Source organism: Ipomoea triloba, chromosome 11 (genome assembly GCF_003576645.1).
Source record: "Ipomoea triloba cultivar NCNSP0323 chromosome 11, ASM357664v1".
NCBI lineage: Eukaryota > Viridiplantae > Streptophyta > Magnoliopsida > Solanales > Convolvulaceae > Ipomoea > Ipomoea triloba.
This window is the reverse complement of record NC_044926.1, coordinates 1,228,858-1,254,918: the sequence shown is the minus strand read 5'-3', so window position 1 is coordinate 1,254,918 and position 26,061 is coordinate 1,228,858. Positions and strand designations below refer to the sequence as shown.

The 26,061-nt window shown below is 35.3% G+C and overlaps 4 protein-coding genes across 14 annotated transcripts in view; all 4 read left to right on the top strand.

The window, feature by feature from the left end:
• The window catches only part of LOC115996741 (exportin-7), a 14,854-nt gene extending 4,047 nt beyond the window's left edge, over nt 1–10,807 (top strand). For 6 of the 11 annotated variants that reach the window (XM_031236125.1, XM_031236126.1, XM_031236123.1 and 3 more), the window contains 24 exons: nt 468–782; nt 920–1,015; nt 1,635–1,758; nt 1,974–2,041; nt 2,734–2,820; nt 3,250–3,402; nt 3,497–3,592; nt 3,728–3,787; nt 3,871–3,992; nt 4,146–4,236; nt 4,827–4,931; nt 5,018–5,122; nt 5,202–5,254; nt 5,345–5,408; nt 5,540–5,674; nt 6,545–6,657; nt 6,732–6,825; nt 7,146–7,365; nt 7,479–7,609; nt 8,077–8,223; nt 8,805–8,933; nt 9,529–9,627; nt 10,082–10,120; nt 10,326–10,807. In XM_031236125.1, coding sequence (XP_031091985.1) covers nt 468–782; nt 920–1,015; nt 1,635–1,758; nt 1,974–2,041; nt 2,734–2,820; nt 3,250–3,402; nt 3,497–3,592; nt 3,728–3,787; nt 3,871–3,992; nt 4,146–4,236; nt 4,827–4,931; nt 5,018–5,122; nt 5,202–5,254; nt 5,345–5,408; nt 5,540–5,674; nt 6,545–6,657; nt 6,732–6,825; nt 7,146–7,365; nt 7,479–7,609; nt 8,077–8,223; nt 8,805–8,933; nt 9,529–9,627; nt 10,082–10,120; nt 10,326–10,463 — 2,784 coding nt within the window. In that variant the 3' untranslated portion in view covers nt 10,464–10,807. The remainder of the gene's footprint in view (nt 1–467; nt 783–919; nt 1,016–1,634; nt 1,759–1,973; nt 2,042–2,733; nt 2,821–3,249; nt 3,403–3,496; nt 3,593–3,727; nt 3,788–3,870; nt 3,993–4,145; nt 4,237–4,826; nt 4,932–5,017; nt 5,123–5,201; nt 5,255–5,344; nt 5,409–5,539; nt 5,675–6,544; nt 6,658–6,731; nt 6,826–7,145; nt 7,366–7,478; nt 7,610–8,076; nt 8,224–8,804; nt 8,934–9,528; nt 9,628–10,081; nt 10,121–10,325) is intronic. The other 5 variants (XM_031236130.1, XM_031236131.1, XM_031236129.1 and 2 more) reach the window with 5 other exon arrangements.
• Nucleotides 10,808–12,780: 1,973 nt separating this feature from the next.
• Nucleotides 12,781–16,542, top strand: LOC115997268 (phosphatidylinositol 4-phosphate 5-kinase 6-like). Its single transcript, XM_031236787.1, has 7 exons — nt 12,781–14,064; nt 14,217–14,384; nt 14,750–14,915; nt 15,008–15,124; nt 15,215–15,408; nt 15,661–15,894; nt 15,967–16,542. Exons 1-7 carry the CDS (start codon nt 12,896–12,898, stop codon nt 16,250–16,252), a joined length of 2,334 nt encoding a protein of 777 aa, XP_031092647.1. The 5' UTR covers nt 12,781–12,895; the 3' UTR covers nt 16,253–16,542.
• A 2,036-nt stretch (nt 16,543–18,578) lies between these two features.
• Nucleotides 18,579–19,953, top strand: LOC115997269 (two-component response regulator ORR4-like). The gene is made up of 2 exons (XM_031236789.1): nt 18,579–18,928; nt 19,161–19,953. The coding sequence occupies exons 1-2, from the start codon at nt 18,817–18,819 to the stop codon at nt 19,538–19,540; spliced, it is 492 nt and encodes a 163-aa protein (XP_031092649.1). The 5' UTR covers nt 18,579–18,816; the 3' UTR covers nt 19,541–19,953.
• A 2,697-nt stretch (nt 19,954–22,650) lies between these two features.
• Nucleotides 22,651–23,889, top strand: LOC115997294 (two-component response regulator ORR9-like). The gene is made up of 3 exons (XM_031236826.1): nt 22,651–22,884; nt 23,303–23,388; nt 23,468–23,889. Exons 1-3 carry the CDS (start codon nt 22,761–22,763, stop codon nt 23,813–23,815), a joined length of 558 nt encoding a protein of 185 aa, XP_031092686.1. The 5' UTR covers nt 22,651–22,760; the 3' UTR covers nt 23,816–23,889.
• The last annotated feature ends 2,172 nt before the right edge of the window (nt 23,890–26,061 follow it).

Genomic DNA, 26,061 nt, shown 5'->3' with positions numbered 1-26,061 from the left:
AAAAAAAAAAAAAATTGAAATAAGTTCCTCTTTTGGGTATTTTTGAAGCAATGGGTCAATGTTATTTTGGTTTTGATGATTCGTATATGTTGAATGTAAAGCATTATATGCTCAGTGTATGATATGAACTATTTAATGCTAACTTCTCATAAGAACTTTTACTTGTGATTTGTGTATTATTACAAGTAATACGAGAACATGGGTATATATTATTTTACTACAAGAAGAAACCATATATGTCTATCAGTTATATTTTCTGAAGAACTGAAGTTGCAAAACCTTGCGTGATGTATATAAGTTCAAATGTTATGGTTAGATTGACCATTTAACTTGGGCTATTATGCATAGCCTGAGGTCAAGGTTATGCTCCATTACTTCCATATCAACTGTTAAATACTTCTCCGCAAGATACCGTACTCTTTTACAGCAAGGATTTTCTCAGTATTGATTTCTCTTTAAACATTCAGCCAAACTCGGGGTTGCCTTCAACTCATCATCGGAAGGTGGCATGCTCCTTCCGGGATCAGTCTCTTTTGCAAGTTTTCCGGATATCTATAACTTCCTTGCACCAGCTAAAAAATGATGGTAATGTGTTGATAGTTTTTGTCATTTTGATTTTTGTTGATACTCACTATGTGATCCACATATGGTGGTTGCATGCCCAAACTGCAGCCAACAGTCGATTGCAGGAATTGGCACTATCACTTTCCCTGAAGTGTTTGTCTTTTGATTTTATTGGAACATCTATAGATGAAAGTTCTGACGAGTTTGGTACTATTCAGGTACAAGTTAGTTTTTGAGGAATGAATATTTTTCATCTAGAATACTAAATGAAATTGTCCATTTCGTTTATAGTCAGGATTGTTGTTGCAGTTGTTCTTTTTACACTATTCATAAAACTGTCAATTTTATTTTATAGGTTTCATCTTCTTGGAAGTCGATCTTAGAGGAATCCTCTACTCTGCAGATCTTTTTTGATTACTATGCTCTTGCAAAGGCCCCTCTTTCCAAGGAGGTTAATTTCTTAATGCATTTCATTCAAGTTTTTGAAGCTGCATTTATCAATAAGTATCTGTGAAAAAATAGTTCAATTCTTGCATATGCTTTAGTATTTTCCTACATATGGTTCAAATTTTTAAGTTGGCTGGCCATACTTTACTCATCCACTTTAATTCATTTGATTGTATATTTCATTATTTCTTGTCATTAAAGTCACTGGATCTCCATTTGATCTCATTTGCATTTATTCTATTCTCCATTTGCTAGTGCTTTGGTCCATTTTGCTAAGAATCTGTGGCACGGGTGTTTTGGGGGGGGGGGGGGATTTGACTTGAGCATATTGCTGGGATATTTGAAGATCAATATAGGACTCTAAATTTATTTTGGTTTTCACTTTTTAGTTTGACAGAAATTGGCAACTTTAACTTCTATGTTCTTTTTGAGGGCATCTGCTCCATCTAGAGTACATCCACCATATGGCAATTTTGATGATTGAAATTTTCTGTGTCTGAGAAAGATTGTTGAGCTGGTTCTGGCTACATTTTGAGTAGTTTTGCTTTTAACTTCTGAATGTACTATAGCTTTCTGTTGAATGTTTAAGTTTTTCTCCTTGACTTTATTTGTTTTGTTCCTAGGCACTGGAGTGTCTGGTACGGCTGGCTTCTATAAGACGCTCTGTTTTCACAAATGATGCTGCACGCTCAAAGTTCTTGGCCCATCTTATGACAGGAACCAAAGATATTCTACAAACTGGCATAGGTATATGTCTGTCCTTCTTTTTCTTTATTGTATTCTCTGACGCTCAGTGCCATATTTGTCTATAACAGATTAACAGGTGCATGTACGTTCATGATACATTGACAAACTTCAGTTGATGCAAATATAGATTAGGATATTTTTCTATAACAGGCTTGTTCCCCCTTTTTTTTTCCTATCTGTTTCATGTGCTTTATTCATCTTGGATTTGGATTCAGGTCTCAGTGATCATGATAATTACCATGAATTTTGTCGTCTTCTTGGACGATTCAGAATAAACTATCAGGTATACCCCCCCCCCCCCCTCTTCTATTGCTTTGTTGTCATTTCCTTGACTGTTGAATGTTGATGCCGCCAGATTATCTTGTGCTTCTTCCCAGGATAGTACGTACCAGATTATTTTGTACTTCTTCTCAGGATAGGTTTTACTGTTGTAGGCACACATTCATGTCTATGCAATGCCATGCTGTTACTAAAATAATATTTACTTCTAGTTTTTGGAGAACTATGCATAAACTTTAAGTGGCATGCATGATTTCTACATTTTGGGTAGGTATACGTTAGAGTAAGAAAATTTTGTAGTCATTGGGATGGTATTGGAATTAAAAGTATGGGCTGATTTTAGGGTAAGCTTCTGTGCCTGAGCTATACATTGCTTTAAAATCCAGGACTTACGACTACTTGCTCCAATATTTTATGCCTGTCTAAAGCATGGAGAGACTGCCCTGGGCATTTCTAAAATTATGAATTACTATAGTGTGAAAATTCTTTGGAAATTTAGTCTATTGTCTTGTGCTGTTCTTTCAGATATGATTAGGCTTTGTACGTTCTATATATTTGAGGTTGGTTTGTGTATGTTCCTAGTGATAATTGGAACTTTTATTTTTATGTATTTTATGTGTAGTTGAAAAGTAGAGCCCCAAGTTTTATATGGCAGATATGTATGCTTTTCCTCCAGCAAGTTCATTCTGTTTGCAGTTATCAGAACTTGTGAATGTGGAAGGATATGGTGAATGGATACGGTTGGTGGCAGAATTCACATTTAAGTCATTACAGTCTTGGCAGGTAAATTGTTGTTTAAAGCTACTACTACTACTACTACTAGTCTACTACTGGGGAAGGGAGGAGAAACACCCAAAAAAAAAAGTTGAAAAGAAAAAGGACTACTACTACTAACGGGGAAGGGAGGAGAAACAAAAAAAAAAGTTGAAAAGAAAAAGGAAATAAAAAGAATATATTTATGGAACACTATAATTGTCCTAATGTATTTTCAACAAATTGGTTGGAAATGACCTTTGGACCTAATTGTAACCAATGCCATACATTTATGATTTAAACTCAGCTCAAACTTCCAGGACAAAAAAAAATCTTTATTTTACATATCTTTCATTTTCTTTTCCACTTTTGGACACCCTACCCCTTCTGCTAGTTTCAAATGAGGTGGATGTTTGTTTCTCGCTCTTGAAATAGTGGCCTTCTTCTGTTTACATGCAGTGGGCTAGCAGTAGCGTATATTACCTATTGGGACTATGGTCTAGGTTGGTAAGTTCTGTACCATACCTGAAGGGTGATGCACCAAGCTTGCTCGATGAATTTGTTCCAAAAATCACTGAAGGATTTATCACATCAAGGTTTGATTCTGTGGAGGTATTGTTCCGAATACATATCTGGCCTCTTCTGCTTTTCCCTTAACCATTTTCTCTGTATATATGTTGGAAAATTATAGACTTGCCAATTATAGGCCAGTCTTCCTGATGACCTATCTGAGAACTTGTTGGACAACACTGAGCTTCTACAAGATCAACTTGATTGCTTTCCACAACTTTGTAGGTTTCAGGTATATGCTGCATATCATCTTTGGATCTCTTGTTTGTGTGTTTCAAAATCATCTGGTGCTTAATTTTTTAGCCTATACTGTTTGAATTTTATTTCTAGTGACTGATTTGTTTACCATTCATTCTTTTGATTCCAGTATGACAGATGCAGCCTGTTTATAATAAATATCATGGAGCCTATACTACAGGCATACACGGTATATTTGTATCTGTATTTCGCAATATTATTTAGATTTAGACTTTTCAAGAGCTAAGTTCCGACTATTCTTGGCCTCATTAGGAAAGAGCACAGCTTCAGAATGGTAGTAGTAACTTTGAGCTGTCTGTTATTGAAGACAAGCTTGCTTGGGTTGTTCATATAATTGCTGCTGTCCTAAAGATAAGACAGTGTGTCGGTTGCAGGTAAAAGATTAAATTACCAAGTCTATTTTCCCTTTTCACCTTTTTTTATTTTTCTAACTTTTGAAAACAATTTATGCTCATCATTTACAGTAGGTCATGAAATCTCTGTTGCAACCTGAAATGTTTTATTATTTGCATGGCATGTCTCTGCAGCAGCACAGATGCCCAAGAAGTGATTGATGCAGAACTCTCTGCTCGTGTTATTCGTTTAGTAAATGTCACAGATAGTGGGTTACATAGTCAGGTATACAGCTGGCAATGATGTTTACTATATTAGTTTATATTTAAGATTGGTGAAATAAGTTTTATTGTTTTACTTATTAGTTTTTACTTTTTATGTTCTTGATATAGTATGTAGGATTCGTCTCATTACTAGTAGACCTTCAGTGCTCATGTTTAATGATTTTGGTTTTTATAATAACTGAACAATTCTGGACTCACCATAAAAATTTGAAGCTGCCAAAATTGTGAGAAACTAAAACCAGTACTGAAGCAATCCTTTTTGGTTTAATATTTTCTGATGCTGATGCACACATCTATAAAAAAAGAGTTCTGTTTGTGGTATTTTTATCATTGGAGAGTGCACAAGTACGAAGTACCAGTTATAGTGCATACTATTTGCTTGTTTTCAATGATTTATTATACTCTCACACATGACTCCTTTGCTGTAGGAAAGCTCTCTCCAGTTGTGATGCTATCTTATTTTGACATAGAGTGCTCTTTTTCTGTTTTTGCAATATTCTGAGCCTTCTTTAACCATATTACTTTTAAAATAGTGCCTGTTTTCTCTTTCTTTTAGCTCGTGTTTGTGATAAGTTAACAAGTGATTTGCAGAGATATGGTGAAGCAAGCAAGCAGAGGCTTGATAGGGCAATTCTTACCTTTTTTCAGCACTTCAGAAAGTCTTATGTAGGTGATCAGGCTATGCATTCTTCAAAGGTAATAGGAAATTAGGAATTTCGTTTAGCATCTAAATCATTATATTGAAGGAATAGGTACTTTAATGCAATCTGTTTCTGCTGCAGCAGTTGTATGTCCGATTGTCTGAGCTTCTTGGACTTCATGATCATCTTTTGTTATTGGATTTCTTTGTCCGGAAAATTGCAACAAACCTCAGGTGTTATACAGAGGTGAATCTTCTTGATCTCTTCTTATTTTCTATCATTTTTCAGTGGTTTATATTGTATCTCATTCTATTCTAACATTCAGAGTGAAGAACTTATTGACCATACATTGAATCTGTTTCTGGAGCTGGCATCTGGGTTAGTTTGACTTTATAAAGTTTTGACACTTGGAGTTCTGTAATATTTCAAATATCTTACAAACTAGAGGAAGCATGAATTTGTTTGCAGTTACATGACTCAGAAGCTACTTCTCAAGTTGGATACTGTTAAGTTTATAATTGCGCATCATACGGTAGTTCTATTCTTTAATCTCACTTGTCAATAAATTAATTATTAATTAATGATTATTTTATAATAATATCTGCATACAATTGATTAATTTTTTTTCTCTCCCTTTTGCTATTAATGGATTTGTATCTTTAGAAAGAGCACTTCCCATTTCTAGAAAATCATGTATGCTCTCGTAGTAGAACAACCTTTTACTACGCTATTGGATGGCTGATCTTTGTGGAGGATAGTTCTGCAAAATTCAAATTATCAATGGATCCTCTTCGCCAGGTGCAATCTAATTTCTATCCCCTTCATTTCTTACTTGGCAAATATGCATTTTTTTTAGTTAGGGCTCTTCAGCAAATGGAAAAAGTTTTCCGAATTTCCCCAAAATTGGAAAACAAAAAAGCAAAAATGGAGTTTGTGTTCAAATTGGAAAAATGGAAAATTGGAGGATAGTTTTCCACTCCAGGCAGATCTGGTGCTTTTGTTATTATAGTTGTACTCGAGCATGAAAAGTCTTGGGAGAAAGAGTGAATTGGTGATTCCTACTAATACCAAGCAAATACCTGTCACAAGTTTTTAGTATAAGATCGGAAATGTTACCTCTCTTAGCAATCCAATTAGGAAATTCTTCTCTCAGTCTTTAATAACTGTAGAAATAAAATATATTTGCATACAAGGCACAACAAACTTGTGGACTTGGAAAGATATACCAGTTTTGGCTCTCCTTAACTGTGTCCTAATGACAGTTTGGCTCATGAGGGAAATGGCTGTCATTTTCCTATTGCATAATCTATTTTGTTCTGCAAGTTATCCAAATTCAAGCCTCCCTTCTTTGTAAGAACACACCTCTCTCAGTAACTAAATGATCCTTCCTATCATTCTCAGACCTTTGAAGAAATTGATGCTTTAATATTAAATCGAACACAGTCCTATTTAACTATATGTGAAGTTGTTTGGTTTAAGTTATTGTCATTTAAAAAAAATCAATATATTTCATTCTATTCGTAGTTTGTTAAGCATGTCTTGTATATTGAAGTCGCCTTTTTGAATTATGGAACTGTGTGTGTGTTAAATACTGCTATGTATATGGCATGATTGAATGTAGTTAAAGTTGAACTTGAAATAACTTGATGTTCTTGGGTGTCTGATTAGGTTTTTCTCACTTTGGAATCAGTACCGGACACAATGTTTCGAACTGATACAGTGAAGCATGCGCTAATCGGACTCATGAGGGATGTTCGTGGGATTGCTATGGCTACTCATAAGTATGTATTATGACTTTACAAAATTGGTTTTAGTCAAGACTTGTGTTGTACACAAACCTTTCTCTTTGTTTCAGTCGAAGGACTTTTGGACTACTTTTTGACTGGATATATCCTGCCCACATGCCAGTACTTTTAAAGGGCATCTCACACTGGGCTGATACTCCAGAGGTAAGTGCATATGAGATTCCATGTTATATTGAAGTATTATGCTACTGATTTAAGTTTGTTTATTTATTCCTATAATAATATTATGCATATAAATTTATGCTTGCCTTAGTAAACATTTTGCTATCTGTATTTCCTTATTACTTCTTGTGTACTTGTATTATAAATATATCTGTTTAGCTTTAATTACTGCCCCTCTTATTATAATTATATGCAGATTTTGTAATTTAATGTTTTGCACTCTATTGCTTTCCAAAAGGAGACTACAGAACCCTCTTTAATCATATATAGCTGTGAGCTAATTCTTCTATTGAATTTCATAGGTCACAACGCCATTGTTGAAGTTTATGGCTGAGTTTGTGTTAAACAAAGCTCAGCGTTTAACCTTTGATTCATCTTCCCCAAATGGCATACTTCTTTTTAGGGAAGTTAGTAAATTGCTTGTTGCCTATGGATCAAGAATCTTGTCAATTCCAAATCCTACTGATATTTATGCCTACAAATACAAGGGAATATGGATTTCTTTAACCATCCTTTCAAGAGGTAATTTTTTCTGTTTTCACATAATTGCAAAAATAAATTTAAAAGGCAATCACCGAGTCTGATTCAGCAAATGTTTTATGCATGCTGGAATATTGGCTTTAACTAAATGACAGCTCTTGGCGGGAATTATGTGAACTTCGGTGTGTTTGAACTCTATGGAGATAGAGCACTTGCAGATGTACTTGACATCACCCTGAAAATGACACTGTCAATTCCTCTGGCTGATATTTTTGCTTATAGGAAGGTAAAAGGCTGATATATTTGCAAATCCATCTTTTCATTTTTGTTTCCTTTTGTTCTGTGTTGGCCTCTTCTAGATGGAGATGTTTTCATGAGTACTACTGCCCTATTAGAGCTATAGATACATAATAAAATGCAGTCACCAATTATATCATAACCTTGGTGGTTTTTTATACTTCCTACTTCCTACAAGCTAAGAAATTAATCATGAATTATATCATAACCTTCATTGTTTTTGGATTCTTAATTCCTACTTCCTACAAGCCAAGAATCTTGAACACATTGACGCATCAAGTGTTAAAAAAAAAACAAGAATTTCAATTTTAAAGGTTTGTTGTATGTGGCTGTACTTGTGTTTCTAATTTACCATGTGATATTATTTCAATCAACCATATATTTTAAGTATATAATATTTGGTTTCACACTGCATGAAATTGATAACTTAGTATCAATAAATTCTTCTTTTTGCAGCTGACAAGGGCATACTTTACCTTTTTGGAAGTCCTATTCAACAGCCACATAGTTTTTGTACTGAACCTTGATACAAAAACATTTATGTTTATGGTTGGTTCACTGGAATCTGGTCTGAAAGCTTTGGAAGCTGGTATATCCACTCAGGTGAAATTTTATGGCTTTCATCCTAAGAATAAGTTTTGAAGCTTCCCAGGCCCTTTACTAGTTCATTAGTATTTACATTTACATAATGAAATAACAGGGTTTCCAGGCACCAATAAGTACGAGTGTTGAATGAAATCCAGAGTAATAGATAATTAGATAATTTTTATTTAAAAATAATAATATTAGAAGAATCATTTAAAGCAGCATGAGAGTACATTAAGTTTTCAGATCACTTTCTTGGTGTTGGAAAAGTAACCTTTCTAGGCTGGCTAATATGTAGTGCTGGAGAGAAAATTTTCATCTGAATACTAGATTACTAGGTTGTTTCACTTATTCTTTCTTCATGAGTATTTTACTATTTTAGTAGGACAAATGGGTGATATGTTAGAAACACATGCAAGTATAATAGCAGCTATCAGAGAAGGATGTTAGTATCACCAGAGTGTATTTGCTGGTGGTTTTATATAAACTCCCATATATTAGTTGTCTATTATTTCCTTGTGTGATGAAACCAATATGTTATATCATAGCAAAGAAATTGTCACTATTAACATCCTGCCTGCTTTTGATTTGCCCCTCAGTGCGCATCTGCAATTGATAATCTAGCTTCATTCTACTTCAACAACATCACAATTGGGGAAGCACCCACTTCACCTGCTGCTGTTTGCCTCGCTAGACATATTGCAGAATCTCCAAATTTGTTTCCTCAAGTAAGTTTCGAGTTTTCCCTTGAATCCCAAATATGCTGCTACCCTGTACTTGGTAAAAGGTTGCATGTCATGTACTTTGCTGTTATGTACACCATATTATATGCACAGTGATGTAGACCTGAATTCCTATTAGGTAAAGGAAATAGAAGTTAGTAGCTGTAGATGATTACAATCTAAAGGTAGTATTCCTGTGAAATACCATGCATGTGTATCACACAAATACTACTAAAATAGAATAAGAGAATCTCATTTAAATGCATTTGAAACTATTGAAATAGCTCATGAGTCATGACAATAAGTCGAAACATGGCCTTTTGCTTGGCAGGGGCACAAATTGTTTATAACTGCTAAGAACAACTCTTCACAACTCATAAGCACCTCGCATTTGCAGTGTATTCCTTATTTGCATAATATGCTTTTTTATTACAATTGAATACCTTTAATATTTGCACTAGTGTGTAAACTATGCGTCACTGACATCTATATAGACTCAGAGTTGCATGTTGATTGAATTCAAGTTAGCTATTATGTGAATTTTGATGTGTATTACGTTTTTTCTATATGCTCATGCTCACATCGATCATCATCTTGTCAGATACTAAAAACACTATTTGAGATTGTTCTTTTTGAGGACAATGGCAACCAGTGGAATCTGAGCAGACCAATGCTTGGCTTGATACTCATTAGTCAACAGGTAAAGTTGTATTAGTTAATTACACCTTTAGTCATAGTTCTATGCCTACTTTTGTAAAGTTGTATTAGTTAATTACAAACTATATACTAAAAGTGTTCTCAAACCCTAAAGAATGCACGAGTCTTGCACACTGTCTTCAACAATGTTTGGGAAGAAAGTAAAATGCTCATAACTTCTTACTCATGGAATATTTTTGTAATCCAAATGACTTTAGAGGGTTCTTCTTCTTCTTCTTCTTCTTCTTCTTCTTCTTCTTCTTTTTAATAATCTTCAAAGTTCATTTGGCATTGTCTTTGCCACTCTAACTTATAATCCAACACGAGGTTTGACTTAATTTATATCATTAGTGTGGAAATAAATTCTTGATTATTTACTTAGATTTCATGTGCTTGCACGCATGAACATACGCGTGAACATACTGAAATTCAATTACTTGGTGCATGATTGTATGCAGATATACAGTGATTTAAAAGCTCAGATTCTGGCTTCTCAGGTAAGCGCTCTCTGTCCCTCGTTCAATTATTTGAGTTCCCAATTTCTGCCTTCCATTCCTGTTAATATGCTCAACAGAAAACCCCCTGAAATAGTATCTCAGGCTTCACATCTCTTTCCCTTTTGATTTCAGTACAGACCTTTTATGTCTCTTATTTTGGGTTCTCTTCTCATGCTTCAAACTAACACCAGAGTTTTTGTTGCAGCCAATTGGTCAGCACCAGCGCCTCTCCTTGAGTTTTGACAAGTTAATGACGGATGTCACCAATAGCTTGGATTCAAAAAACCGCGACAAATTCACCCAGAACCTGACAACATTCAGGCAGGAATTTCGGGTTAAATAGCTTCATACCGTTCTCATGGGTAGTATACTATGTTACATTGCTGGGAGATTATTTGAATCCTTTTTCTAGACTGGGTTAGTTTTTTGGTCACATGAATGAGAATTCATGTGGTGAAATCGAAGAAAAGCGCCTTCGAAGTTTATATTTTGTGGACGAATTTGTGCTGGTAGAACTGTACAGCTATTGTTGTGTTCTTAAAAGATGAAAATGTGATATCTGAAATGTAGATTAATAGCACATCTCAAATAGCTTTATTCTGGTGGCTTGTAATGCCAAATGTAAATACTATTATTAATTTATTAGATTTTGATTAGTACAAGGTGAATGAGTCTTTCATTGATTTACGAAATGAATTTTGAGAGTAGACGTATAGTATAGGAATTTTATTTCGCTCTAAGGTTAGATGAAGAGATAGGTTGGTTTCTATATGTATATTCTAATATTCATGCTTTAAATATTATATATATTTAAATAAATAAATAAATAACATATTTAGTTAACGGAATAAGTTGGGAATGAATAACATCTCTAGGAATAAGAATATGTTGTTTGATAAATTATTTTATTTTACAAGAATAATATTTAAAAAATGAGTTATTCTCTTTCGACGACGAATCTATTCCGAAGGGTGTTGTTATTAGGGTAATATGTAATACCTATTCAAATATGCAATGTCACATCAAAGACTGACTGGTTGAGTGGTTGTAACTTGTAAGTGATAAATGTATGAGTGTGTAATAGGACTCTTATTTATTTACAATAATATTACCTATTTACAAGAACAATACCATTCTTTTTTATTTTTTAGGAGTAGACAACACTATTTTGATATAATAAGGAAAGCTTGAAAGGGGTTTACCTAATTTAAAACTAGAATATTTTAAAAATTTTCTAATAAAATTAGACTAAACAAAATACATTTTTGAGGTTTCAAAATATTTTTAAAATTTAATAGTTAAAGGACCATAGTTGGTTAACTTAGACCACGGATGGTAACAATGTGAAAGTCGAAAGACCACGGATGATCAATTTGAAAGTTTAGGACTAAGCGTATATCCTCGGAAAACCCTACATAGAATAGAAAAAAAAAAAAAAAAAGAATTTATAAGTGATTAGTGCACAGATATGGATGAGACTAAACATCATGCCTAAACAGATCCTGCATACCAGACCCCAACATTTTACAAAGATGGAAAATGGTGACACTTTCAAAAGCATGCCTAAACAGATGAGACTAGTAAGTGGGAGGTATGTAGATGAAAAAAAAAAAAGTCAATGGATTCAAAATATTTCCAGGCCTAAAGTTATTTACTAATATGAATTTTATTTATTTGAGTCTATTGAAATTAATTATATAAGGATAAGACTCAATGATGATAAAATATTTTATGTAAATTTTAAAGTAATTGTATTTTGTTAAGTATCATGTGGTTTGATGTCAACGGTGTGGCCCTTTTAAACGGAAGGTCATTGAGTCAAAAAATTAATCTTGTTCTATAGACTAAACTAAAATTTTGTCATGCAACCTTACTGTTGAAGCCATTTTCCAGTAATTATATCAGAAGACTAAGGGTGATAAAATATTCCAGGTAAGTTTCAAAATAATTGTATTTCAGAACGCATGTCATCTTATAATATTTAAAAATTTATTACTTATTTTTTTAAAAAAAAATCATGACATAATATTTATCAATAAAAATCTTTGTACTCCATAGATTATAGTGAAAGATAAATTAGTTTAAATGCTAGGTAGACATGGCAAGCATCATCTCCAAATTGTCTCTCATCCCTTCATATGTTTGGTCGGTTAGTAGATTCTGTAGGCACCAACCTCGGATACGAGGAAGTCGCAAGAACAGCATGTTTGCTCAACCTCTAGTTGACGTACAATCAAGATCGAATTTTGAAAATAATTAACTTTTTTTTTTGAAATTAAAAAAAAAAAAAATTGATTCAAGTCCCTCTTTTCTTTCCTGTTTGTCAAAATTCTCCAACACCCATTTCATAGAACCAAAGAAAAGAAGGCACATTTCTTCTTCTTCTTCTTCAGCAAATCAGTCAAAAATACAGAGAAACAAAAAAAGATCAAATTTTTGTTGTTGATATTGGGATCATTTCCATCTCTCCCAATTTGTATCAGAAAATCATTGGAAAATTGAGAAACATAGACAAAAAAGACCTGTTTTTGGTACTGTTTTTGTTGGTTTGAGGTTTGATTTTGGCACATTTTTGCTTGCAGCCATTGTTCTTTTTCCTCCTTTTTTTTTTTTTTTTTTTTTTTTTTTTAACCCGCAGCCGGTATCCGAGGGTGTGTCATTCGGGGGAGAAATGGTGGTGGGTTTTGGTATGAAGCTGTCAATAGCAATAGAAGGGGAGATTGATCTGGGTTAAGGGGCATAAATAGAGAAGAAGAGGTGGGGGTGGGAGAAAGAATGAGCAAAGAACTGAGTGGCATTGTGAAGGCCTTAGATTTCACCATAAGAAAAGCACAAGCAGTTGCCAAGAAGAAGAGAAGGGCCATATTATCAAGGATGTCAGTGGCCCATGTGGATGATGAGCTTGGAATTGATACCCCAGGGGAGGTATACCATGCTGAGAAGGTCCTCTACAATGGGGACATCTACACAGGCCAGTGGGCAGAGAATTGCCCTAATGGGCAAGGCAAATATCTCTGGGCAGATGGGTATATGTATGTTGGGGATTGGGTGAATGGGAAGCCTATGGGCAAAGGCAGGTTCAGTTGGCCCTCTGGTGCCACCTATGAGGGCCAATTCAAGAATGGTTACATTGATGGTGAGGGCATTTACACTGGCAGCTCCAATGATGCCTATAGAGGGTTTTGGGTTTACAACATGAAACATGGTAGAGGCTCAAGGTATTATCCCAATGGGGATAAGTATGTCGGGGAATGGCGACGAGGGCAGCTAAACGGTCAAGGGAAGTATCAATGGAGCAATGGGACTCAATATATTGGGCAATGGAGGAATGGGAAGATGTATGGGAATGGCACAATTCTTTGGAGCAATGGGAGTCGGTTCGATGGGTATTGGGAAGACGGTGAGCCTAAAGGAAATGGCACGTTTCGATGGGAGGATGGGAGTTTGTATGTTGGTATTTGGAGTAGGGACCCTAGGGAGCAAAGTGGGACTTATTACCCTTCAAGTTTAGAAACTAGCATATTCGATTGGGATCCTCAAGAAATGTATTTCCTCCATTTGGTTGAATGCAAGGTTGATCCGGGCGAGAAGATAACCGTGTTCCCTTCCCAAAAGATGATGAATTGGCCTTGTGAGGGCAAATTCTTGCAGAAACACCTCATAAGCAAGACTCCTAGAGCTGCAAACCAGCCGGGGATCAAGTCTGTGGATGGAAGGCTCACCGGTGCAGATGCTAATAGTTTGGCTGATCTTCGTCCTGACATTGATAATGGCGTTTCTGGTTTAGAACGAGAGACCGGTGGTAGCTGTGGCGTTAGTGATTCAGATGCTTCAAGGGGGTCAAAACCGCTTTTCAGAATCCAGCCCCCGAAGAGACAGGGCGAAACGATATCCAAAGGTCATAGGAACTATGAGCTTATGCTTAATTTGCAGCTTGGAGTAAGGTATTGAATTATTGATCATGATTTAAGTCTCTATATACATTGCCTTGCAGTCTAAATTTCACTGAAAATAAGGTTTATAGATAGCGTTTTAGATCGCGTTCTATGTTTGTAAATCATGCTACTCGTAGCTCATTTATGTCACGATTGGTCAGGCATTCTGTTGGAAGGCCTGCTCCAGCTACATCGCTTGAACTAAAAGCTACGGCTTTTGACACCAAGATGAAGGTATGGACCCGATTTCCTCCAGAAGGATCGAAGCACACGCCCCCCCATCAATCGTGTGATTTTAAATGGAAGGATTACTGTCCCTTGGTTTTCAGGTCAGGGCCCTCGTCTCTCAACTCCATTAGACTAGGCTTTCTAAAATTCGTCCTGATAGTTCTGTAACCATGTGGTCAATAATGTCATAGTTTGTATGAACACAAATTATTTTGTTTTGTTTGTGTGACTATTGGTCGTTTTAAAGGTGATTGAGGGGGTTTAAAAAGCGATATTGTTATGTGCCAGCCTTAATCTTCCTTGCATACTAGATTACTAGTTGAATTCGAGTTTCAGTTTAGGAAAACATTAATTCTACTTCTCAGAACATTGCGTTTATATTATCTGACATGAAAACTTGTCGGGGTAGCATTATTCGTGATCATAACGGTGGGGATAATTCTGAAACAATACAATATCGATGCAGGACATTAAGAAAATGTTTTAAGGTGGATCCAGCTGATTACATGATATCCATATGTGGCAACGATGCCCTTCGGGAGCTCTCGTCTCCTGGAAAAAGTGGGAGTTTCTTTTACTTGACCAATGACGATAAGTACATGATAAAGACGATGAAGAAGTCAGAAGTAAAAGTGAGTTTGCTGCCCGCCCTTCTGCATCATCCATGTCTAATCTGAAAAATTAATCTGATATGTATGATTTTTCTTGACCAACTCGTATGCAGGTGCTCTTAAGAATGCTTCCCGCTTATTACAATCATGTTTGTGCCTTCGAGAACACTCTCGTTACCAAATTCTTTGGCCTTCACTGTGTGAAGATGATTGGACCGGCTCAAAAGAAGGTAATATTTGCGTTACGATTTTCCAGCACTTGCCTGGCCATTATTGCACTTCACGCCTTCAATGCATAAGGACTAATGTGCATTGTGCAGGTGAGGTTCGTTATCATGGGGAACCTGTTCTGCACCGAGTATGTCATCCATAGACGCTACGACTTGAAAGGATCTTCTCTCGGGCGCTTGACTGATATTCCCGCTGCAGAAATTGATTCTACTACAACCCTCAAGGACCTCGATCTCAATTTTATGTTCCGGCTTCAGAAGGTGTGGTTCCAAGAGTTCTGCAGGTGAAACTTGCATCTCTTTCTCTCTTTTAGTTGATAAATGTTAAGAATCCAAAATTGATAAAATAAGAGAGAAAATATGGGTTTATAAGGCTATGGGTTAGACTAGCTAATTGGCTGAATTCAATCTTTTAGTGTGGTTGGTCAATATGCATTATAGTTATAACAATATGAACTCAATATCCTCGTTTTCACGAGTCATATCATCATTTGAGTTCCCATATTTCTTTACCTTTCGCCTCGTGCTGTATGCAGGCAAGTGGATCACGACAGCGATTTCCTCGAACAGGAGAGGATCATGGATTATAGTCTCTTGGTTGGTATTCACTTTCGAGAAGTTTCACAATCCGGAGAGCCGGTCATCTCTGGTTCTCGAACTTCTGGTGTTCATACGCCTTTTGCAGCGAATGGAGACTTGGAAGGCGAAAACACAACGACCACCCCTACAATTTCCCGAGCAGACAAGGATCTCCTCGATGATCCTTCCAGGTATAATGCACGTAGACCAAACCATGCTAAAATACTGAATCCAATCAATTAACCAGTCTCTCGACTTGACAGATGGGTGTCACTGAGACTAGGCGTGAACATGGCAGCAAAGGCGGAATTAACAGCGAGGAGAAGCAACTCCGACGTGCATCAAACAGAACCAACAGGACAGTACTACGATGTCATTCTCGTCTTCGGGATTATAGACATCCTGCAAGACTACGACATAAGCAAGAAGCTTGAGCACGCATATAAGGCCTTCCAATACGACGCTACTTCCATCTCTGCTGTTGATCCGAGGCAGTACTCACAGCGCTTCCGAAACTTCATATCCAAAGTTTTTGCAGAAGACAGCTGAAGGTACTTTCCCCACTGTTACTACACTGGCAATCTTAGTTGTTTAATGACGAACGAACAAAAACAAAAAAAACAAACAATTTTGTATCATTAGCGAGCTTGATCCCATAGCGCGGTTTAGTGGCATTGCAAGATTTTGTTTGTTTGTGTTTCATGTTGCAGAACTGTAAAACAGTAGTATACATACACAAGTCAGCAACACATATAGGTTACAAATTTGTACACTGAGAATATTGTAACACTTAAGGTTGGTGCTATTGTACATGAAAAAATAGAAGGGAATTTGAAACTTGGAGGTCTTTGCTAGAATCTTGATGCCCCAATTGTTGATACTTGATAGGATTGTTAGATTTGGGTTGTTTGGGTAGTTATGAATAGGTAGCCTTGCCTTTCATCGGGATAATGTAGTTGACCTGGTCGGTCGTGTATAAGTTCGTATTAAGTTATGCGTATTTTAGATATTTAGTACTTTTTTTTTTCTTTGTAAAAATATTGATGAGGCTATACAACAAGAACGATTGCATGTAATCCAAATTCCGACTAGGTTTTGGCCGGCAAACCGTCCCCAAACCAAGCATGGTCAAACATGTCAACTCCGCTACTATTACTCCAATGATCACATTAATATCCAACACAACCAATCAACCATAACCAACCTTACCACTAGTTGAACGTGGTCATGTCAGTCTCATCGACAAAATTTCAACACTACACTCCTTGCGGGAAGCCACAATTCTTAAAAAGTTAATAAAATAAATAAATACATAGGATGACGAGAAAAATATGTAGTCACTATTTGAAACTGATCTTATACGATGAGTTCAATTGAAAGGATATTAATTTTTTAGTACCAAAATAATGCTCTATCCATTTAATAATTTCTTTTGGGACAATTTATGTGCATATAAATTATAAATAAACTTAAGTCAACAGTCAAAATTGATAGGCAAGAATTGGTCAGATTGGTCGTGGACGTGGTCGACCGTTAAACAAAGAAGAAAGGTCTTCCCCTCACCATTAACTCTACCGGCCCACGCACATAGAGAGGACAAATTATTGCATGCACCATGGTCCATACAGCTGTGTGAATCACAAATAAAAAGTACATTATTTTTATACTGAAAGTACATTATTTTTTTACTGTAGATACATTATTTGACAGTATATATCAAATAATGTACCTTCAGTACAAAAATAATGTACCCTAAAATAATGTACCTACAGTATAAAAATAATGTACCTTCAATACAAAAATAATATACTTTTTATTTTTGATGTGGACCATGGTCCATACAATAATGATTGCATAGAGAGAAGGGGCACCCTTTGTTTCCATTATTATTATTATTATTATTATTATTATTATTATTATTATTTTGTAGCACGAACAATCACTGATATCATCTCATTCTTTTGTTTTGATTTTGAAAAGATAAATTGTATCAAGTTGATTTTAATTTATGTAACAAATTCAAGGAAAATTATGCGGTATCTACTTAGATAACTTTGTTCGTGATAAATATTTATATATATATATTAATTAGTAATATCAACATTAATGAACACTTTAATTTTTAGGGGTGAAAGCATTGGTCCATCTTTTATTGACGATTTTGATTTCTCGATCGGTTAATGGAGGCTTTAGTGGTATAAAATTGTAGATTATAATTTATGATATGCACCATAACAAATGGATTGTTGGTTTCATAGTGAACATCGGACACACATATAGATTCATGGCTGAATTATGGGGTTTTCGTGAAGATTTGATTATTGTTAGAAACCATGGATTCTCTCATGTCATTGCTGAATCAGACTCTGAGGCCATGGTAAAGGTGCTAGAGAAGGATACTGACTGTGGTGATTTTGAGTCCACGCTAGTAGCTAACTGCAAGTCCCTTCTTCGGCAGTTCAAGGTGTTCAGCGTTAGGCACGTGTTCCGGGAAGGAAATAAATGTGCAGACTTTCTAACGAATATCGGGCAACACTCGGCGTGGGGAACATATTTGCTGGATCACCCCCATACGGTTTGAACGATCTTCTGGCTCGTGATGTTGGGGCGTAGCAATAAGTAGAATGCGTTAATTTTTCGAGATTCTTCGGATCCCTTCCTCTCACCAAGAAAAATAAGCATTACTTTTTGTAAACCTTTTGTGTATATAATTTTTTCATATTTCACTATTTCTCTTGTATATTAAAAAACTATTTTTTTATTATTTGATTATATTATGAGTTTAAATTAAAGAATACTAGGTTGAAGACTTATAATAAAGGAAGGTTCGGTGCTATCTAGGCTGTCCCAGTCAGAAGATCAACCCAACAAGATCTTCAAGATTCTCATAGATATGTCTGCTCTGTTCGGATCTTATTTCCCTCGATTTATCCACACTTTTTCAAAGATTATATCTTCACCAAATCTTCTCCAAAATCATTTTATATCTTCTCTCCCAAATCCATCAACAACTCGTATATATTCTTCTGTCTCCTCTTCTCTGTTGTTCACAAACACTCTCTCTCTCTCTCATCTCTCCTCTCTCCTCTCCTCTGTTTCTGTGTTGCACAAAAATGGCGACTTCTTCCTGCTCAGATCTTGGCAAGTTTCATGTCTTGGCTGTTGATGATAGTATTATTGATCGAAAGCTCATCGAGAGGCTCCTCAGAACTTGTTCTTATCAAGGTATTGTGCTTTGCTATCTTTGGATTGTTAGATCTAAATATAGGATAACTATACTGAATAATAATAATCTACGAGAAACCTAATCTCGTAGTAGCGGAAAGCAAAAACAGTATCGATCTTCAGCCATAGTTGATATCTTGTTGTGTTGTCATATTCTGTATCCCATCAATTTCACGGAGTCTGATTGAATAACAATTTCTAGGGTTCTGATGTTTTTTTTGGGAATTTGCAGTGACGGTGGTGGATTCTGGGGTGAAGGCGATGGAGTTTCTGGGAGGGCGGATTGAGGAAGTGAATTTGATCATAACGGATTACAGTATGCCGGGGATGACGGGGTACGAGCTTCTGAGGAAGGTGAAGGGGTGTTCTTCGTTGAAAGATATTCCGGTAGTGATCATGTCGTCGGAGGATGTTCCGGCGAGGATCGACCGGTGTTTGGAGGAAGGGGCGGAGGAGTTTTTCCTGAAGCCGGTGCGGCAGGCGGACGTGAACCGCCTGAGTTCCCATTTGCTGAGACCTAAATCTCCAGAACCTTCGCCCTGCCGGAAAAGGAAGGCGGCGCCGGCGGAGGCGCAACCAACCAGGCCGATAAGAAGAAGAAGATTGATTTGATTTTTAAACTCCGGCCGATAACGGATCGAATTGGATCAATTGGTAGAAGATCTGAGAGAAATTGAAGGAGGATTCGAGATTGAATCATATATGAGATGTAATTAAACACGATCTTCCTTCCTGCTGGAGTTCTGGATCATCAAATTCAGGATTCAGGGCCTGCAATTGAACATAAATATTGCAGATTTGGTATTTGCCGGCGAAGTTCGAGTTTCCGATGACTGTAAACCCGCCGGAACTGCCAAAAGATAAATTTTTGCTGATTTGTTGGTTAAAAACCACAATTTTATACAGATATACATACTTTTTGAAACTTACAAATGGCTTGTACTGCTTAGTTTAGTTGGTAAATGAATACATTTTGACACTTTGCATAGAAATTCAACTGGTTTTAGCAGAAATTCACAAATTAACTAATTAGTTGTTGGATTAGTTTTACATGTTTTTTCATATGTCTCGGCCCATTAAGTTCAACCCAAGTCTCTTGGACTTAGTAAAAATGTCCATCTCTTGTATTCTCACTCGACTCAAATCAAGAAAAGTCAAATCACTAAATTATTCACTTGTTCATACTCAAATTAAGTTCCAAGCCAATTGGTCGAAGAGAAACCAACATACAATTTTAAGAATAAGAAGACTAATAGATAGCTCCAGACCATTACTCCAAGCTAACTAACTGTCTAAATTAATGGCCCAACTAACTTGAATGAGATTCCAACTAACTTGAATGAGATTAATCTCATAATACCATAACGCCAAGCTAACTAATTGTCCGGTCCAAGCCATTTAAATTAATGACCCAACTAACTTGAATGAGATTAACCTCAGTTCCAAGCTAACTAATTGTCCGAGTTAATGAGCCTACTAAAATGGGATTAGCCTCTAGTGCATATATATAATAGAGTAAAGGTAGCTATCATACACTTTTAAAGCAATACTTTTATATTTATTTTTATTTTACATACAATGAAAAGTTAGAAACTATAACTTGCGTCACACCAACGTAATTTTGCAGTGTAAAAGTGGATGAATATCTAAAAGCAATAATTCCAGAAGTGAAAGCCTCAAATGGGAATGAACATATGTGTCACAAGATCAGAGATAAAGAGAGACAACTATACTTTAGGTAAAAAAAAACAAAAACAAAAACAAAATGTTTTATCAATTTGATTATCCCTGTAACTCTGTTTTATCAATAATATATTACTACGTATTAATTTATTAAAACCTGGGAAATTAAATTAGTGTTGGGAGCTGAAAACAGGGAAGCACGTGCACCGGCAATTCCGACGTACGTCCGTGTCGGAGAGTTTATGATTCGATTTGGGGAGTGACGATTACGATTGTCGGAATCTTTCTGGGAACTCGCGACATCAATTATACGATTCCGGCCATTACAAAATGTAAACAATATCTTATTATTTTATAATAATCTGCCAATTCTCAACTACAAACTATAATCAATTGCAGCTATTAGCTGTCAAATATCTTTGCTTCTTTGGCTTGTAAAATGTAAAACCCAGACTAAAGAATATGGGAGTGCATGTTAAATGGTAAATTTGTCATTTTTTTTGAAATATCTAAGATATCATAAGATTATAATAATAGTAATACTATTATTTTTCTCTCAGTCTTAATTTTACCTTATGATGTTAATTTATAAGTAACAATAAAATTAGTACTGTAAATTATCTAATCTCACTCTACATTAACAATTAAATATACTAAGTAATCAAAAAATAATAATTATATATCTATGTAGATAGCATCACTCTTCAGCTGAGATCATTCAAAGATAATTGTGATTTGTGAAGTATTGGTGGGGAAAAAATCTTTGATATTATATTTTATGATTCCCAAATATCTTTCCATTCTAAAACTGCAAGAAAAATCCATTATTTAATTAACATGCATGCAAAGCAAGTACGTACTTCAAATCGCTCTTAATAAATCTATATTTCTAAAACGAATTTAGGATTCCATAAGCAAGTTGCTTATAAATAAAGCAATAAATGGATTTAATTTAGTTATAAAATAATCAATCAAAATAAATAATTAATAAAATCAGATTCACATATATTCATGGGATTCGTCGGCGTTGAATGGATAGTCCTGCCCTTAGCCTCATCCAAAGAGCCAAAGGCCACAACAGGAATCAAGGAACATATTGAGGAATATGTATATAAAAGTATATATATAAAACCCAAAAAATAATTCCGATATTTATATTATTGATAACGCTTTCTAATGATATCTCGTACATATAGTAAGTATTGTTGAGAATTATTGAAAACGATTTTAATAGCATCTAATGAAATTACGTATAATATATATAGTACTTCAAAGTTTGTGATTGACTAAGGATGTTAGGAAAATCGACTTGAACATGCGGTCCAAGTTAAACTAACATATATTTGTGGCAATATTGAGTTAACTAGTTGTAGCGTATGTTAGACATGATGTGCCATTTGTTTGACCTACGCCACGGCTTGATCTCTCCCACCTCTTTTGTTTCTGTTACGTCAAAAGTAGCTCCTTTAGCTTCAGCATTAGGCAACTCGAGTTGTCTTTATCCACCATCTAGAACGTGTCTTGCTAGAGTCGTCATTTCAGTAATAGTAGCTAGTAGGCTCGAATATAAATGGATCTAGCCTCTCTTGTATTAGGATACATGATTACACCGAATATGATTGACAGTTTGACACTGGTATTGACGGGTGAATTAATAATATATGTATATAAATTAATAAGAAAAGTGGGATTGGTTGTGAGCAGGGCAGGGCAGGGCAGGCCATCTGAATGAAACGGATTGTGAAGATCGAAAATGTGGTCTGATATCTTGGATCAAATTCTGCTATCTCCCATTCTCCCAACTGTCAGAATCTTTGAAAATGATCATCGTATCCCCCTCCCATTCCTGCTTCCCATGTTACCATATACCCATATATCTTTCACACCATATTATATACTATATTATGATATGATCTCCCTCTGCTCGTACGGATCATCATCATATCATCTGTCATAATCTTTTGTGTATATATATATACAGTACAGTTATATATATAGAGGTGCCTTAGCTTTCATGTGGCCTGCAATGGCATCAGAACATGGCTGCATCTTCATCTCTCCAATCCTCTTTCTCTTATGACTTCATCTGAAATTAAACAATTATATTCTGATCTTAAACCATTCACCAAAGCAAGCAAGCTTTCTGGCCATGGCGGCAGCGGTGGCGGCGGCTACTCATGCATCGGAATCAAGATTTCACGTTCTGGCCGTCGATGATAACCTCGTGGACAGAAAGTTGATCGAAAGGCTTCTCACCACTTGTTCTTACCAAGGTACCAGTTTTCTTGGCTGTTGTGGAATTTTTTTGAGAATTATGAACATTAATCCGGGACTCAATTAGTTCCTGAGTAGCAAATCATGTCTTAGGACATAGAATTGAGTCTCAGCAGTTGCATTGTGGAAATTCCACCCCTCATTTTCTTGGCCGTTGTAATGACCGAGACACATTTATTAATAAATCCTGCCTTGTAATCCTAACAAAAAATTAAAACAAATTAAATTTTTGTCCATAATTGATCAGCTTAAACAAAAGTGGTCAATAGGTTACTTTTAGGAGTCAAACTTGTAACCTTATAATTTGAGTTGTTCTGAGTTACTTGTGATTTATCCCTCCACAATTCTACTGGATGACCAGGAATTTTTCTTTTGTGAACAAGATTTTAATTTAATTTGCTGTATTTGTTTGGATAGTTACTGCAGTGGATTCTGGGAACAAGGCGCTGGAGTTTCTTGGGCTATTGGAAGATTCCGTGACGGCTCTGAACTCCGACCCCCACGTACGGCCCATCGGAGTAATAATTAACCACCGTTAGACATAAACTATGTCTGTTAACTAACGTTGTCTATGACCTGCAGGAAGTGGAAGTGGATTTGATCATCACAGACTACTGGATGCCGGGGATGACGGGGTACGATCTGCTGAGAAAAGTGAAGGAATGCCGGAGAGACATTCCGGTGGTTATAATGTCGTCGGAGAACGAAGCGTCGAGGATCAACATGTGCTTGGAAGAAGGCGCGCAGGAGTTTCTGGTGAAGCCCGTCCGGCAATCTGACGTCACCAATCTGATCAAGCCGCGCGCGTTTGTGAAAGGCGGCGACGATAACGGCGTTGTTTCGCCGGTGTATTGTTCAGGCGTCGATGATAATCGGCATGGAACGGCGACGGCGACGGAAACTGTTATCTCCCCGCCGGCGGAGCGATAAATAATTATTGATTTTTTTTTAGTGTGTTCCTAGAAAATTAAAGAATGGTTGAAATAAAAGTTTGAGATTTCTAACTTTTTGGCTTTCGTTCCTGAATCGAATACAAATTTATTAACCCAAGAACCTATTTATAAATTAAATCTAATTAATTTTGTTTTAAGCTCTATACGAAAAGATAATGATGATATATAGATTATGATTTATGACAGGTGAATCTCTATGCAATGTAATCACTCTCCATTAGACTAATACAAGACTTCAAAATATCTATTAGACTAACACTAGAGTTCAAAGTGTCCATTAGATTAACAAGAGACTCCAAAATATGAAAGAGGGAAGATGAAAAGTGGGAGGAAAAAAGAAAAAACAAAACCAAATTATGACAAGAAAGAAAAAGAAATTTTTTAAAAAAATTATTTTATGCACAAAGCTGGCACGTGCACTGAGGTTGTTGTTTTTTCAATTTATTCCCAATTACTGAGGCCCAAAAAAAAAAAAGCTTGCAAAAATAGAAATGCCGCCCCAAAAAACCCTCATTCCCATTAGTTAGAGCATCTCTACCAATGGTTATTTAGGGGATATTGAAATAGTGTGAGGTGGGGTGGAAGGAAGAGAAGGAAGAGAAAATGGAGAGAGAGAAAATGGAGAGAATGAAAATGGTTCTCCTACAAAATGGGGGTGATTGGAACAATGTAATTGCAGAGGGGAAAGAAGAAGCATCTCTGTTGTGCGCGTACAGCAAGTGCCCAGCGGCCGTCTGCAGTCCTGACGGCTTGTTTAATTTTTATTTTTTATTTTTAAATCATTTTTGTTTTATTTTTTTCTCTCATCTAATTTTCTCTTTCCTAATCACACGTATTACAAATACTCATAAAAAATCGTGAAATAACTCCACTAATAAAAAAGTTAAAACCGATCACCAATTGTTTTTGTTCTAAAATAATAATAATAATAATAATAATTAATAAAATAAAAAATAATAAAAATAAAAACCTCAATAACCATTGATGGGATGCCCTACCTCATAGCTCTATTTTCTCTCTGCTTCTTTGGTGGCTTCGTTTTTTCGCAATGAAAGACCTCTATGAATGACTAAAAATGCTTGAAAAGGTTCATTTTTTAAGTTAGATACTAATTTTTTAGTATGTCGAGTTGGGTCCGTAAGATTATTATTATTATTATTATTATTATTATTATTATTATTATTATTATTATTATTATTATTAAAAATTGAAGATGAAAATAAAAATTTGCTCACCAATCCTTGCCAAAGCAAATCTATGCCAATAATTAATACATTGTGTGATTCTATATATCATTATTGATAACCAATATATATCATTATTAATAACCAAATAAGGAATTATGGATTGGGTACATGCACCTTAACCTCGATACTTAATATACTTGTTAGAAATCTTGTAGTTTAATTGCATAAGTTTAATTACATGTATTTAATTTTAATTCTTTAATTATATACTCTCTTTGTTTTATTTATATGACTTGAATCTTCATCATATAAATATAAAATGAGACGAAAAGCGTAATATGTTATTATTTAAAGAGTTAATTTTTTGTGGCAGGCTAAAAATTTGGTGAGCCTTGCGGACCAACGGATGAGCTAGCTTAAAATAATTTTTAAAAATTAAAAAGAAAAATCACTTATATTAATTTATATTTATATTATATACATTATTATAAATAATACTGTATAATATGATTTAAAAAGTATGAATAATTTATAAATATTTGAATGTAAAACGAGTTACAACTTATACAATTTAAAAAAGTTTAATTAATTTTTTAATATTAATCAGCTCACGATATTTCTTATTGTGAAATTTTTTTTTAATCCAAACGCCTTACAGGTCAGGACTAACACACGGGCCTCAACTCACTTTAACCGCAAATTTTACTATAGACTGCGGTCCACAATGCATGATAGTCCATGCATCAAAACGACTTCGTTTTGATTAATGAAAAGAAACGGCTCCATTCTGCGCTGTTAACTCTGTGTGTATAACATATTCAGTTTCATTTTAAATACACTGCAATTCCCTTTCAACACAACTACAGTTTTTTTCGATATAACTATAGTTCTATTCGACATTATACATTCAAATATATGAAACTGTTACTCAGTTTCCTTTCAACACAATTACAAACTTACAGTTTCTTTTATAATACACTGCAACTTCCTTTCAACACAACTACAATATCATTTCGATATAACTACAGTTTCATTG